This window comes from the organism of the source record quoted next, unplaced genomic scaffold (genome assembly GCF_019419815.1).
Source record: "Pyrus x bretschneideri cultivar Hongxiangsu unplaced genomic scaffold, Pyrus_bretschneideri_v1 Contig73, whole genome shotgun sequence".
NCBI lineage: Eukaryota > Viridiplantae > Streptophyta > Magnoliopsida > Rosales > Rosaceae > Pyrus > Pyrus x bretschneideri.
The window spans coordinates 864,463-881,647 of record NW_025999813.1 but is presented as its reverse complement, the minus strand read 5'-3'; the positions used below and the strand labels follow the sequence as shown (position 1 = coordinate 881,647).

Below are 17,185 nucleotides of genomic sequence, written 5' to 3'. Positions count from 1 at the left end.
TTGTCAAGGAAAATAGATGTTCTTCCCAAAAAAGAAGAAAACAAATTACATGAGGTAGAGAATGGAGACACTGAAAATGTATAATGTAGGTAGATTCAGAATAAATTTCGGTCTCGTATACCTTTTTTTCTCCATATTAGAGAAAGATATACAATAACAAAAGAGTAGAACAAGGATCTAAATCTAAATAATAATCTAAAATATAAGTAAGGCCATTGCTGGAAAGAAACCGAAATCCACAAAACCTAGACCATACATGTTTTCATCTCAAGCACATATACACGCGCTACATAAACACAAGATATCTCAAGCACATATACACTCGCTACATAAACACAAGATATCGTTTCATTGGTAAATAAACTAGACCATGTATGTACTCATAGCCAAACTTCATATCTTAAGATATTCCAATGAAGGGATCTGGTTGAGCCCTTTCCTGTAGTAGTGTGCAACAAAATCTTTCACTGTGGTTTCCCGGTAAAGTAGGGGATTTTCTTCCGATAACAACTCCTTGATTGGCGCATATAGTCTTGAGGAATTTTCCGGCGGAAGATGTTGTCTGAAAAAACATGCCACCGAAATTCTCGGGCCTACTTTTTTGGCCAACACCCTATGGTTGGCACTCATAAACCTGTCATTTGAGATTAGCTGCACCAATTAAAGCACATAAGTATTGATTATAAAGTTAAACAGTACATAACAATACCCTGCAATCCATTTAGTTAACTTGCCTGTAACATGTCTCCGAGATTTATAACTAGAGCTCCATGAATTGGGGTAACATCAACCCACTGGTTTTCATGAAGGACTTGGAGGCCGCCGATTTGGTCTTGTAGGAGCACAGTGAGGAAGCTACTATCAGTATGTTGACTTGTCCCCATTGTCAATTCTGGTTCTGGGCATGTTGGGTAGTAATGGCCAAATAAAACTTGTCCCTCTGCGCAGCCTAATTCCTTCAAGTGGTTGGGGTTGAGGCCAAGGGCTTGAGACAGCAATTCAAATAAAGCGACTCCTAAAGCCTTTACTTTCTCAGAATAATCAATCACTACATCCCTGCAATTTGGTCATTTGATAATCATTATAAAAAATTTATATTTCTTTCCCATAAATTGTTAATGGCAATTCTACGCAAATTTTTCTCTCAAGTGTGAGTAGAGGAAAGTTGATTATCATTCGACAATGGGCGTGACACAATGAGACCCACGCCCATCGACCGCACACCATAGCTTTCATGGGCGAAGACTTCAATCAACTGCTAAATTATCAAAATCAAATGTTTCTTGAACTACCACCAAAGTATGACTTTATGTTTTTGCAACGGTTATCATTTTTTCCCTCAACTTTCATTATGCATATCTGTTTGGGTTTGAAAAACAGCTTGGGTCGAGAATGAGTAATCTGACTTAAAAAGGGGATGATTACGGGCTAGTGGGCTTTCAGCCTAAGAGAGTCCTAATTCAACCGAGCCCCCATAGGAGTATGACTGTTAAAGGATCAAGCCCAAGCGAGACTCGGTCGAATCCTATGAATTAAAATTGTGAATAATCAGGATCAGTTCTAATAAGTTGCGAATTATTCTAATAGGTCAGAACTTCGTTGTGATTTAGGCAACCTTGTCTTCACGTTCTAGAATCCAAGGCCGAGACGTACTCCTTCCTCGATAATCGTCGCTCAAGTGCAGAAGTTAGCAAGGCATTTGACACCATCACCACTTCTATTCTACTTGTTTGACTGAGCTCTTTCACTAGTTAGCACACCCACATTCACTAGCAAGACATAATTAGCTCAACAGTTACTTGGTCTGCACTCCACGTAAGCTTTATAATTTTTGGAGTCAACAATTTCACATTACCTCGTTTTGACAACTATGTCCATGAATTGTTAGTTGTTGCTCTACCATATAGGTCAACGTGATATAAATGACATACCAACAACAGATCAAGCATCCATGGACAAATATTAACGATTGGCTGAACAAATTGTCAGACGAACCGAGGTAATGTGAGAAACAGTAAATCTAAAAAGAAAGTAATACAGTAGCAAAAGCAGAAATTAAAATGGTAACTAAAATTTTTTTCAGGGGTTGATAAGGGTTAATTTTTAATTAATATCTAGCATGTTTTGTCCTATAGCGTAAATTTGGATCTCAGATTAATAACACAGGAATTTATCACCGTCGAATAATTTTCACAGATACATACCTGCAAACTGAAGGCAACTCACCAAGATCGGGAGCTCGAGGAGCCATAACACAAGACAAAGTATCCCTCCAATTCGCAGCTGGAGCTTGGTAAAGATCAAAGTTTGTATTATAATAAACCTTCTTTGCATAATCGCGTGAGTAAATTTCCTCCTTCACTACTTGATCTTGCTCATGAAATCTTCTTATCCCATCAATCATCTCCCCCAGAACATGGACTGGAACCCCATGGTCGACCACCTGGAAAAACCCCCACTTTTCGCAAGCATGCCGAACTTGATCAATCACCTGCCTGCGTTGAGTTGCATCTTCTTCTCCGCCGACGATGCCTTTTAAGCTTATGACTGGGGTGCTGAAACTGGAGCCATCACAGCTGGGACTATTGCCAATGGGGTGGTGGTTGTTGATGATCTTGTTCTGCTCATGAATGAAAATTCTTGGGATCTTAGCCAAACCAGCATCTACAAGTCCCTTGACACCAGCTTTTGAATCATCGAAAGCCTTTAATTCAGTTTTCCGGTCATACTTGGAGCTCGTGACCTCCATTGTTTGATTTGTTTTGTTTTGTTTCCAGGAGTATATCCTTTGTAGACGGAATGGCTTTCAGAATTTGTAAGGGCGATATCTGAGGTTTTCCACCTACCCCTTAACTTAATTTGCCTGGGCCGATCACATCATATGATGGCTGTGTTGGAAAGTTGAATTTAGCGAGCCGGAACTCGTATCACAAGGCTTAGCTCATCATGGCCCAGTTTTGCAAGGCGGGCTCCTTCAACTCATCCCCGCCTTCAGACGAAACTATAAAAAATAAAGGAAAACTAAAAATCAACCCAATAGCTTAATACCACTGTATATCCTAAAAATCAGCTGCATTATTGTTTGAAAATTTTACATATGTTTTTCTTTTTTCTTCTTTAGCAAGGGTTTATTTTTTTTTCCTGACTAGTTGTAACCTTCTTTTTTCAATAAAATTGAAATTTCCCAAGAAAATAAAGCAGTAAAGAAGATAAAAATAAATATTTTTCTCGCCTCTAGAAGATCACCAATGTCGATCACTAGAGCCCCAGGGACAGGCCGGGGAACATCAATACACTTGTTGCGATGAAGAACTTGGAGACCACCAACCAATATGATCTCGAGTTAACCATTCAGAGTTCAGACAAATAATATTAGATACGGCCATGTGATGGTTGATTATAATATTTTAGTAATAGATTTTAGTTTGATCCTAATACCTTGATCAAGACTTCGACCTGGTCCGTAGTAGAAAATCAGTCTTATTATAATTAGGTAAGCAACAATATCATACTTGGACGGCAAAACTGCTCACAATCAGATGATTATATTATGGTTAAAGAAAATAAATATGCTGTTGCTAACGTGTGCTTTTCAAATTGGCATGAGATATTATATATAAAGATTTGAAGATCTATGCTCCTATTACTTTATAGATAGGAGCAAGAAATACTTTATAGATAGATAAGAACATGGATTACTCAGTAAATTAGACACGGAACACCACAAGGTGATTGCAAGTTTAGATTGAAATAATATCTTTTTCAAACATTATGGATAGTTCCATTGTAAGCCCGTTCTAAAAGATGCTAAGCACTAGTCGGATGGCGGGTAGAGATCTCGCGCCTAGGTGGTTAGGCAGAGCCTAAACAGAATTTATATAAATTTATTATATATCTTGTATATAAGTGCCTATTTACACTTCAAAAAAAAAAAGTATACTTGTATGGATTAAAAGAATGATAAAATGCAAAAATAGAAGTAAAAGAATACATAAAGTACATATATATGCATTTCAAGGATTCAATTCAATGGTGGTTGGCGTAAGAATGGCCGGTGTATATGCATTCATGTAGCTATTAAACGTGTAGTCGCTTAAAGGTGAGAGCACCTTAAGATATCTTTGGGGGTTTTGCCTAGATAGCTGAAGATGTCTTTTGCGTTAAACACTCAAGGCGAAGCTGCAGACAATCTCAATATTCACCTCTAGGACAACTCCGATGTTCGACAGGGTATAAGTATGGCTGGTTTCTTAATAGCCGAAAAAGAACCACTTGCTGGTAGTGTCAAGAAAGCCCTCCGAAGGGAGTGGAGAAACGTCGTTCATTGTGACGATGTGAAAATAGCTTGGGCAAACCCCAATGTCTACAGGATTACGGTTGAGTCGAAGGAGGCGGCACATCGATTAGTCAATAAGGGCCTGTGGTATGTGAACGATGTAGAAAAATAATGTGTGGCTGAAAGTATATTATTGATACGTGAAGAAAAGGAAATATATACAATTACATGCCTTGCACCACAAGGTACAGTCCCTACAAGATAGGAATACACTTATAATTAGGATTACAATCATATCTAGACTCCAACTAGGAAGCTATTTCTAACACTCCCCCTCAAGTTGGAGAGTGGATGTCAAGAACTCCCAACTTGCGTAACATAGTCGAAAGCTTATCCTTCCCGAGAGGCTTGGTGAATAAATCTGCCAACTGGTGTGCCGTACCAACATACTTGGTTGTGACTGTGCCATCCGCAATCTTATCTCGTATAAAGTGACAATCCATCTCAATGTGACGAGTCCGCTCATGAAAAACAGGATTAGCAGCTATATGTAACGCTGCTTGATTATCGCAAAATAATGCAGAAGGACCATCCAAAGGAATGTTCAAGTCCTTTAATAAATACCGAAGCCAAACTAACTCACAACAAGCACCGGCCATAGCCCTATATTCAGCCTCAGCTGAAGAAAGTGAAACAGTTTTCTGTCGCTTCGTCCGCCACGAAATCAAAGAATTGCCTAAGAAAACACAATACCCAGAAGTTGAACGACGAGTGATAGGACAACCTGCCCAGTCAGAGTCGCAAAATGCAACCAACTTGGTGTGGTTGTCTGAACGGAATAACAAACCTTGTCCTGGAGTAGACTTTAAATAACGAACAACACGAAGGGCAGCATCCATATGAGGTACACGTGGCTCATGCATAAAACGACTCAAAACATGCACTGAATATGTGATATCCGGCCGAGTGATGGTGAGGTAGATTAACCGGCCTATTAACTGCCGATACTTTTCAGGATCCTTGAGAAGTTCTCCTTGATCAGATAATTTTGTATCATCCATAGGGAAAGCAATCGGCCGTGCTCCCAGAAAACCATAATCCTTGAGGATCTCTAGTGCATACTTCCGTTGTGAAATATAAATCCCACGTTGAGATCGAGAAACCTCAATACCCAAAAAATATTTTAAATCACCAAGATCTTTTATTCGAAAGTGATCTCGAAGAAAAGACTTCAGAGAATCGATGGCACTAACATCATTGCCTGTAATTACAATATCATCTACATAAATGAGCAAGGCTGTGAAAAAAGTACCGGATTTTCTGGTGAACAGTGAGTAGTCAGCTTTGGATTGTTGAAAGCCGGCAGAAAGAATGGCACTAGTGAACTTGGAAAACCATTGACGAGAAGCCTGCTTGAGACCATAAAGAGACTTGTGAAGGCGACACACAAGATTCTCCCCCTGTCGCCGAAGACCAGGAGGAGGAGACATGTAAATTTCCTCATCCAAATCACCATGCAAGAAAGCATTATTAACATCAAGCTGATGGAGAGACCAAGACTGGCTAGCAGCAAGGGCAAGAAGGCAACGCACGGTAATCATCTTGGCAGTAGGAGAAAAAGTGTCATGATAATCAATACCTGCGGCTTGAGTGAAGCCTTTAGCCACCAAGCGAGCTTTGTAACGCTCAATAGAACCATCAGACTTGTGCTTTAGTTTGTACACCCACTTACAATCAATAGGAACTTTGCCAGGAGGTAAGGGAGTCAATGTCCAAGTACCGTTGGCATGTAAAGCCTCAAGCTCCTCATTCATGGCACGATGCCAATTAGGATCACGAGCAGCCTCTGCAAAAGAAGAGGGCTCCAAACTCCGACTGACAGCATAAATATATGAAAGATGATTGGGAGAGAACCGGTGGTAAGAAATAAAATTACAAAGTGGATATCGCGTACCTTTAACAGAACTGGGCTGCGAAGACGATGGGTGTGGAGGCAAAATCACTTGCGAGCAAACATAGTCTTTTAAATAGGACGGGGGATGGTGAGTGCGAGATGAGGTGCGAGTGGCTAGTAAAGGAGGTGGAGGTGCCGAGGGTGATGAGGGAGTAAGAGGGGCCGTGGGGAGGATAGGAGGAGAGGTGGAAATGTCGGTGGAGGGTGGGACAGGTGGGGCCGGTGGTGGGGCCGGGACTAAAGTGGGAGAAGCGGGTGGCATAGAATTGGAGGGAGGAAGAGGTGATGAGGTGTCGGTGACAGGAAGCAGGGGAATGGGTAGGGTCGGAGGAGGGGAAGGGGACGTGGGGCCAGGAGAAGGGGAATAGGTAAAGTCCGGGAAAGAGGGAATGGGAAGAGAAGGTGTGGGGGGTTGGGAAGGTGGAGACGAGGCAGCAAAAGGGAAGGAATCTTCATGGAAAATAACATCTCGACTGGTGAAGGTGCGATGAGTGTCTAAGTCATATAATTTGTATGCTTTTTGGCCATGAGGGTAACCAATGAAAGCGCATCGTTGGGCCCGAGGGGAAAATTTTGTGGTAGGATGGATAGAGGTGGCATAAGCAAGGCAACCGAAGGCGCGAAAATGGTGATAGGATGGGGTTGTAGTATGGAGGACCTCAAAAGGAGATTTATTATGTAAAAGTCGAGTAGGGAAACGATTTATGGTATAAGCAGCGGTAAGAACACATTCACCCCAAAATTTGAGGGGAAGGTGTGATTGAAAGCGAAGGGCGCGAGCAGTTTCAAGAAGATGTCTATATTTGTGTTCAACAACGCCATTTTGTTGCGGAGTGTAGACACAAGAAGTTTGAAAAAGAACTCCATGATCAGAAAAAAAAATTGCGAAGAGAAACAAATTCGCCCCCATTATCGGTACGAATGCTTCGAACTTGAGTGTGAAATTGGGTATTAACATAGGCAAAAAATGATTTGATTAGTTGTTGAGTATCAGATTTGTGTGTCATGAGAAAGACCCACGTAAAGCGGGAAAAATCATCCACAATAGTCAAAAAATAATGAGCACTAGTAAGGGAAGATTGACGATTCGGACCCCAAATATCACAATGAATTAAATCAAAAGGAAAAGTTGTAGAAATTGAACTTAAACCAAAAGGTTGACGAGTTTGTTTGGCCAAAGGACAAACAGTACAAACATGACTAGAATCAAATGAACAATTAAGGAAATTAGAGGCTAAAATTTGCAAACGGCTAGGAGAAAGGTGACCAAGACGTCGATGCCATAATGAGGATGGGATGGTGATGAGATGGCACAGAGGTTGACGGGTGGGAAGGGAGGAGGTAAGGGCCACGAGGTAATAAAGGTCACCACGTCGCTTACCCACACCAATCATCGCCTTCGAAACCAAGTTCTGCAAAACACACCAAGAAGGAAAAAATGTTACGGAACACGATAATCCATCTGTAAGCTTACCAACCAATAAAAGGTCCACTTTAAAAGTAGGGACACATAAAACATCTTCCAAGTCAATCAAAGAATTTAAACGAAGAGTGCCAGTTAAAGTAATTGGAGCAGTGTCACCGCTAGGCAAAGAAACAGGTGGCAGGTGCGAAGCAGAAGTATTAACCAAACATGAAGCGGAGGAAGTGATATGATTCGTGGCGCCACTGTCAAGGATCCATGGACCATGACGAGAAGACACGGGTAACAAACCTGTAAAGTGATCACGGGAAACGACATGAGCCTGAGGAGTAGTTGTCGTGGATGCCGTGGGTGCTGGGTTGTCATTGAGGGCACAAGGAGACGATGATGCTGTTCGGCAGAAAGATGTGGCATGGCAATCTACAGGTCATGTAAAGTAGGCTGCGGCGTGTGGGGGGCTGGTGGGCCAGGGTGTGGAAGGAGATCATCCAAAGCGGGCTGGTGTGCATGATTAGCAGATGGGCGTGAGAGGCTTGCGAAGCTGCAGATGGGCCGAGACGCAGCAGTATGGCTGCGAGCAGATGGGGCAGCAGCGCTGCGGGCAGAACCTGCGGACGTGGAGGAGCGGCGGGGAGGTCTCCACGGCTGACCATGGAGAGGATGTCCAACCGGATACCCATGAAGCTTGTGGCAAGTATCACGGGTGTGGAAATCATAACTGCAATAGGTGCAATGTAGAGGAGGCTGATCGGACGAAGACCGAAAAGAGCTGCGCACCACCATGGCAGCAGGAGGCTCGACAGTGCGTGAAAAACCAAGGGCACGTTGTTTTTCGGCTTGAGAAACAGAGGAACAAGCTTGGCAGACTGTGGGTAAAGGATTCATTAGAAGAATTTGGTCCCGAACGGCAGCAAACGATTCATTGAGACCCATAAGAAACTGCATAAGTTGTTGGCGATCATGTTTGGTGCTACAAGAACAAGAACATGCATCACTATTGGAGGCGAGCTCGTCCCAAAGATCTTTGAGGCGAGTGAAGTATGTGGAGACCGAGGAGGACCCTTGGGAGATGGTGGCAATTTCACGATTCAGGTGGAAGATACGGGGAGCATTAGACTGTGAAAAACGTTCATGAAGATCGTCCCAAACAGCCTTAGCGGTGGTGGAAAAAAGAACGGATTCGGCAAGGTCGGGCTCTAGAGAATGAAGGATCCATGAAAGGATCATATCATTGCAGCACCTCCAAGAGGCGTGAGCATCAGGGTCTTCGGCAAGGTCGGGTTCTGCAATGTCACCGGTGATAAAACCAAGTTTATTCTTGGCGCTTAAGGAGATGTGCATCCCGCGTGCCCAGGTCGTGTAGTTATCTCCGTTTAATTTCTTGGAGACAAGAACAAGATTGGGATGGTCGGAATGGTGAAGATAAAAGGGGTTGGGATCATCGGAAGAAGAGTCTCCCATGATAAAAGGAGAAACGGCAGGGATGACTGCCGAAAAAAAATTGTGGTTAAAAAAAAAGCTAGGGTTTGTAACCTGCTCTGATACCATGTAGAAAAAGAATGTGTGGCTGAAAGTATATTATTGATACGTGAAGAAAAGGAAATATATACAATTACATGCCTTGCACCACAAGGTACAGTCCCTACAAGATAGGAATACACTTATAATTAGGATTACAATCATATCTAGACTCAAACTAGGAAGCTATTTCTAACAAACGACGATGTCTTTTCCGTTCAACACTGGCCACTGAATCACTCACTAGATGATATTGTACCGTGTAAGGCGATTTTCTGGATACAAGCTCATGGCGTTCCCCATGGTCTAATGACAAGTGCAAATGCTGCAACTATTGCCCATCGAATTGGGCGAAAGATTTCTATGGAGGTTGATACAGCGAGACCTCTTCCGATAGGTTGCATGTTGCTTAGAGAATCTGGAGGCAAGACGATGATCCGCCTATGATACGAAGGTCTGAGAAAATTCTGTTATCGCTGCGGAAGACTAGGCTATACCGACCGGAAAAAGCACCCATGTGAATATCCACTATGTCCATTGGTAACAAAGGAAGGCTTGGCATATAGCAGAGACATTTGTGTTGAGGCGGTGAAGGGCCCGACACCATTATTTCCTACCAAAATAGGCAAAAGGTCAGGTGATCAACATGATGGTTTAAACTTTAATCATTGAAGGTATCGAGCAGAACGAGAAAACGATGGTCTCCACCTCAAAAGAGGAAGAACCAGTCATTAACCCCGAATGTCTTCACAAATCATGTTCCCACTCAAGTTACCCCTGGTTCTTCGACATACACGTTGCCAAGGACCGAGTATATCAACATCTTTATCTCAAATTTTCAGTCAATTAGTTACCCCAACCATGCATCTCTTCTCACATCCATCTCCAGTCACCCTTCCTCGAGCCCAACAATGACATTTTCAGATGATACCCGTGAACCCCACTTTCTCACTAGGGCTTTACACAATTCTGTAAGCATCTCCCCCATGTGTCTATTACTCATACCACTTAACACCCATACCCAAACAGAGCCACCCCCAAACCAAAACACTAGGGCATTAGTAGTCATTTTGTTAAAAAAAAAATTGGATTGAAACTTTGAGAGAAAGATAGGAATTTGATTCAAAGTAGTTGAGAAAATATGAAATTATGGTGTAAGGTAGATGATAATGAGTAGGTATTTATAGAAAAGTTAAAACAATTTTTTTTATTAAATTTCAGATTTTTTTTTCGGATTTTTTTACAATTTTTTTAAAATTTTTATTGAACTAATTAATCTCTGCCGTTGGATTTAAAAAAAAAATTGAATTCTAACACTCCAGATTGTGCCACGTGTGACAACGGTAACTTTTCTTAATTTTAAAACTATTTTTTCTTTTTTATTTATTTATTTATAAAGCAGAATAACATCAACCGTTGATCTCAGATCCAACGGTTGATATTAAATAAGATTTTTTATTTATTACCGTTGCAAATCGGACGGTCCACATTATATAGCCGTTGAGATCCAACGGACCATGGGAAGCCACGTGGCTTCCCAACGGTAACTTTTTAAAACTACACCATGGGCCCCAGGCGCTGAAACCATGTCAGGCGACGCGTCCCCACGCGTGGGTGAGGTGCACGCGCCTGACAGAAAAAAATAAAAATTTGGGTTGACGCCAGGATGACATCAGCCCTTGCATCACATCCACTCGAGCTCTCGTGCTGGCAATTCCTCACGGGACCGGAGCTCGGGCCTGTCCTGTCCATCGGGCTCCCCACGCTGGAGCATTGAAGCCGGCCTCTTGGGCCCTTTCCTGGCCTGTCCCCCGAGCAAACTCCAACAGTGGAGTTGCTCTAACTATAAGAGCACCAGGCACAAGGGGAACATCAACCCACTTGCTCCGGTGAAGAATTTGAAAACCTCCAATATGATCGTGCAGAAGCACTGTGAGGAAGTCATTGTCAGCATGCTTGCTTGTGCCCAGTGTGGCAGTGTCAACTTTGGTTGTGGACAAGAAGGATAGTAATGGCTTAGAATCAGAAGTCCATGTCATTCAAGTGACTTGGCTTTGGCTTTAGGCCAAGAGCCTCCGATAACAACTCGAACAACAACTTCCTCAACTTCATTTCTTGCTTTGAATATTCAACTAGTATGTCTCTGCGAGTTGAAACTAACATAGAAATTAAACCAATATGGTGAGTTGAGCGGCTTATATATGTATCTTTTTACTTTTCAAATTTCAAACTGTATTGTATCCAATAAGACGAACTCCAACCCCGCCTTGGGCTGTCTCCAACTGGGAATGGGAATGAAAGCTCAGATTTTGGGTCCAAAACATATCCAACGGATGTATTTTAGTGTGGGAAAAGTGAGAATTTGGGTGTGGGGATGGTATTTGGGTCTCTATGGCCCCCGGATGGATAAGGTTGTCAAGTGAAACGAGAGCCCCAAGCAAGCTGTAACACGTGAAAGGCAATGAAAAGGTGGGCCTGCGCGTCAGATGCAAGTGGACTGGGGGATTCCCCGTTGTTATGATCCAGTGAGGCGCCCTTAGCTATATGTCTTTCCAACGGTAACTGTGTTGGGCGGCCCAAATTTTGTGACCTTTCTAAGCCGATGGTCAGTTTCGAAAAAAAAAAAAAAAAAAAAAAAAAAAATCAACGGTAACCTTTTTAAACCTAATGACTCAAATTCAATTTAATAAATTTTAATGATAATAAAAAAACCATGAAAAAAATTTAAATTCAACACGCAAGATAATATTATCAATTAATTCAAATCAGATCCAACATTAAAACTCCTCCACAAGTCTAAATACCCTTTCCATTTGTTCCTAATCCATAAAAAAACAATAATAATAATTTTGTCATATTTCACAACGAAAATTTCTTCAATCATTTCATTATACTTTCAAATTTAGCTCATATATGTGGCAGACAAAGATAACGCTAGAAATGGCAATTGGCCTCCTAGTGGAGATGTCATCTTATGCTTAGCTTGTCTAGAACTCCTTTGCTTACTGAGAAGGAGTTTGAAGATGAAAAATATTTAGGAAATCCTACAAGATAAAATAGAATAAAATAGAAAATCAGAAAAGTAAGAGAAAAAAAATCATAAAAGATTAGATTTTACGTACCTAGGATACCAAGAGAGAGAGTTTCAAGTATGCCAGAAATAATTATGATATCGAATCCAATGATGTCCAACTCAAAAAAAATATCCCAATAATTTTTTTTTTTTTTTTTTCAGAATTTAAATTTTTTTTCACATCAAAATGAACAGAAAATGAATAAACAGCAATCCATTCCATATAACAAACAGCAAATGAATTCTATATGCAATTGTTATCTATGTTATACTAGTCAAAGTATGTAACTCCATAACCACCAAAAGTGATGATAAAGATACATACAAAACTTACCACTGATTGCAGAGAAATATAAATTCCCCTGTCACAGACCTGCATACTTGTGGAAAGTCTTCTGGCTTGGTAGGATTAGGAGCCATATAACACAAAAAAGTATCCCTCCAATTAGTCGCCGGTGAACGGTAAGGATCAAAGTTGCTATTGTAGACTATAGGTCTGGAGTGATCACGAGAATAAAGCTCCTTCTTCACTTGAGTGTCTAGCTCAAAAAACCCACGTACCCCATCCTTAATCTCCTCCTGAACATCAACAGGTATTCCATGATTGGCAATTTGAAAAAAGCCCCACGTCTCTGACGCCTCTCATACTTTCGCAACCTTCTCGTTGCGTTTAGTTGGACTATCAAGTTCAAGGCCTTAAAGGTCTATGACTAGAATGCTAAACTGGCTGGCTTCTGAATCAGAGCTGGAATTGTTGATGGAGTAATGATCATCCGACTCTGGCGGTTGATGAAATATTCTAGGAACCTCGTTATGCCCGCATCAACGAGGCCTTTAACTCCTTTGCTGTCATCAAAGGCTTTTACTTCACTTTTCCGGTCGTAATTTGTATTGGTAGCTACCATCTTGTTTTGTGACCAGATCTGATTCAGAGTTCTCTATTGATGTATGTAAGTGGTTGGAGAAGATCATTTTTAAAATGGTTGAAGTTGAAAGAATGGAAATAACTTTTAATGAGGCAAAAAGATAATGCCAATTGGCAATAAACATCAACAATTTTTCCTAGACTAAATAGTAGTTTAGAATAATGTCATCAGTAATTATCATCTTGACACATCACATCAATAATTCAATAACTAATACGTTTGATCCATTGTAAACAATTTTTCTTTGATACTGAAGAGATTTCATAGCGTATTTTACGAATTCATAAATCTCACATTTTCTGTTGAGAATTTAAGAGTATTCACTCAAAAAAATTCATGAAGTCTCTAGAAGTCAATTACCTTCCATCAAAATTCAAAAAATGTATAAATCCATTAAAACTCTATCCAATACACCCCTTAGTTTTTATTGAATCTATTAATTTTGGGTTAACTGTTTATAGCTCAAGCAAAAAATAATTGATTTTATTTCATGATAGGTATTTACAACTAAGTAGTCTAATAAATTAACGGTTAGAACATGCATATAAAGATGTAATGATTCTTTATAATGATTAAATCTTCCACAAAAAAATGTACCACACTACGTGATACGCAACATTGCAGCTAAACTCAAAAATAATATTACAAAGTGCAACTTGATTACACCGCCGGCAGACGTTTCAAAATTTTCAATCACTGGAAACATCTAGATCCTTATAAGTTCAATATGTTAGGATTTATTTGCAGATGAAACAAACAAAAATGTTAGCCGAGTTTTCACAGAAACAAATTTACAGTCAAAAGGGAAGTCGAGGTACGTGGGATTTTTGGGTTCATTCGTTGGCGGCAGATTATTATTTATGACTGGAAACCTCTTAATTGGACTAGCAAAGCCTAGTTAATTGAGCTGAGAAACTTGGACGTAAGCCGAACGCTAACAGGATTCGAGCCCTACCGCGTTAATATTGTAGGATCATCTCTAATTATGATCTCTATTTCGTTAAATTTTGTTAAAGGGGCTTTGAAATAACTGCCTAATAAATTTTACTTTATACTCAAATTTAAAAGAAGGATTTATATAGCACAGTTACACTATTATAGTGGCGTTTAGTGCTAATAAAATAAAAACATGAGTAAGCTTTTGTTCGCACATCCATATTTTATTGACATGGAACACTATGTAGACATATATGGGTATCGTGTAAGTTACTCTCCTAATTTAAGGAATCGTAAAAAATTAAAAAAAAAAAAAGTAATAAGCATTCACTCCTTTTTCACTCTCTAGATTTAGGAGCTTCTAGCTATTGACTATCCTTAGAGCATGATAGACAGTGTGATGGAGACGAAATTTTTAAAATTCTCCCTAAAATTTAACTAGAAACTTATTGAAGGACTTTATTGGAGATTCTCTAATTTAATATGGATTAAACATAAAGCATGAGGGCTCAAGAAAATAGTTGATTTCACAAAAAAAATCTGCTTTTGTGATAAACACAACGAAGATAATTCGTGGACGTTTTTAGCCAACCACAACATATAATGGAACAATCATGAATACTGGGGTGACGATGGGGTGGGGGTGGGTGAGAATTGAAAAACCCATCTACAACTTTGTCTTGAACAGCCTCAATATTCCACCGTCTGAATAACTATATAGAACGTATTCTTAGAGAAAATCAGGAAATGATTGTAAGAGAATTTTTCATGTTCATATGAGTATGCTTTAAAAATCAGTCTAGGCAGCACTTAGGCGTTACATAGTGGTCAACCACTGCGATTAACTTATTGTCGGAAGAAAAATTAGCAAAGAAATTAGGCGGGTGCCGAGGTTGCCTAGGCAGTGCTTAGCAGCCTAGGAAGACGATTAGGTGGCCTACATGGTGGTCTGGGCATTTCAGATTTTTTTTTTGCACAGTAGCTGGTTCTCTTTCTGGGTTTTGGTTTTACATTTCAGACTACTTTCCATTTAAGAAGACGAGAGGAAGAAGAAAGAGAAATGAGTTTCTCTCACTTCCCATGCCCACCCACGTGACTAGACCTGATAATTTCTTACACAACCCGTTAACACGACACCTAAATGACACGAAAATAACTGGTTTGGGTCGACACGATAACTAATATGGTCGTTATCGGGTCACACGATAAGAACCCGTTAATAATGGGACCTTAACAGGTTAACACGAGAGTGAAATGCAGGTAACCTGTTTCAACACGTTAAGAAAAATATTATTTTGATGATTTTAATTCTTTAAACTAATAAAAAAAACTTACTATAAAATATAATAAGCATAGTGTGTGTGTGAATATATATATATATATATATATATATATATATATATATATATATATATATATTATTGTATTATTATATTTAAATTTTATTTATTTATTTTTATAGAATATACGCAAAGAGTGAGATTAAAAATATTATAAAACATAATAAAAATAAAAATAAAATCAAAAGCAATTTAATAATACAAAATATATTAAAAAATTATAATAATTAATTTACAAGTGCAAAAAATGTGAAAAATTCTGCAAACACTCATGAGCGCATCCTCTACGCTTTGAGGATGGGAACATCGCCGTTTCAATTTTTAGAACCATACAAGCCCTCATGAATAGTATATTTAGGGGAGTTCAAAATAAGGAAATTCATAATAATTAATGTACAAGTCTGAAAAATATGAAAGCATATATAAATGCTCGGGATTGCATTCTCAACCTTGAAACGCAACTCTCTTCATTTTGCATATCCTTGAACATTTAGTATTTTGTATTAATGTACTAATGTTTTTTTTATTAGGATCTTATTTTGGGATCTATAATACTTGAAAGACAAATGTTTTTATTTTTTTATGCTTTGAAGTAATATTGATGTGACAATGTAATGCATATACTAATTTAGTATTATGTTTTCCATTTTTTAAAGTCAAATTATATTTTTCATTTTCATTATTTATTGATTTAAAATATATTTTCTTTAACCCAAAATGGATCGGGTCATATTACCTGATAATATTAATGGATCAATTTTGGGTCGAGTCATATTATCCGTTTACTTTAACAGGTGTTATATGACATGACCAGTTAAGGTATCAAGTATGTCATGAAAACGACATGAACACGAGAAACACGATACGAATACCAAGTCTACATGTGACAAACAAGACACAAAACCACTCAACCTTTTACTCCAAAAAAAAAAAAAAAAAAGAAAAAAAAACCACGCAATCTTTTTGTTTAATTGTTTTTTAAATATTCATGTGGTGCTCCTCACCTCGTTTTTATATGGCACATTAAACCACTTAAAGAAAATGCTTTCAATAGACAACAAGTTTACAGTACATATTTGACTTTGTTATAAATAGGTAAAAGTTAGAGATATAACATTTACTAATGACAGGAGCAAAGTAGGTGTAAAATATCACATTGTAACTATAACACAAAGGGATGACAAATCAAAGAGGGAGGAATAGATATTGATGTTATTGATCTTTCCTTTTTTCTTTGTGTATTTTGATAGCAGTCGGAGCGCTCTATTTATAGAGCAACTCCAAACGTATTAATTACACCCTTTGAAAAAAATATGATCTCCTTCATTTCCAAAGTCTACATTATTATGTGTGGGTATTGAAAAATCTGTGTGGGCATTCATTAATCTGCCAACATTTTCAACATTGCCAATGTTTTCAATACTGCCAATGTTTTCAACAGTCCCCCTTGGATGCCCACATATCAATATTAGTTGCCTTGTTAAAACCTTGCTTGGAAAAACCTAGTGGAAAAAACCATAGCGAAGGAAAAAGAGTACAACTTTATTTGGATTGTTGATAGTGTTAAATATGCTTATGTTGCCTCGTTAAAACCTTGATAGGAAAAACCCAGTGGATCCTAATCGAAGGAAAAAGAGTACAACATGCATGTATCATGGATGCTCCCCTTGATATATATCTCCCCTTGATTCCGCATTCTCCAAATTTATCTAAGTGATAAGTCAACGTAATCCGATACT

General features: G+C 39.2%; 1 protein-coding gene and 1 pseudogene across 1 annotated transcript; both read right to left on the bottom strand.

Moving 5' to 3' along the window:
* Nucleotides 1-329: 329 nt before the first annotated feature.
* LOC103967479 (1-aminocyclopropane-1-carboxylate oxidase homolog 1) lies at nucleotides 330-2,857 on the bottom strand. The gene is made up of 3 exons (XM_009380730.3): nucleotides 2,205-2,857; nucleotides 735-1,056; nucleotides 330-651 (listed from the first exon to the last, which is right to left on the bottom strand). The coding sequence occupies exons 1-3, from the start codon at nucleotides 2,747-2,749 to the stop codon at nucleotides 394-396; spliced, it is 1,125 nt and encodes a 374-aa protein (XP_009379005.2). The 5' UTR covers nucleotides 2,750-2,857; the 3' UTR covers nucleotides 330-393.
* Nucleotides 2,858-10,889: 8,032 nt separating this feature from the next.
* On the bottom strand, nucleotides 10,890-13,149 carry LOC108868727 (annotated as a pseudogene).
* Nucleotides 13,150-17,185: the final 4,036 nt, after the last annotated feature.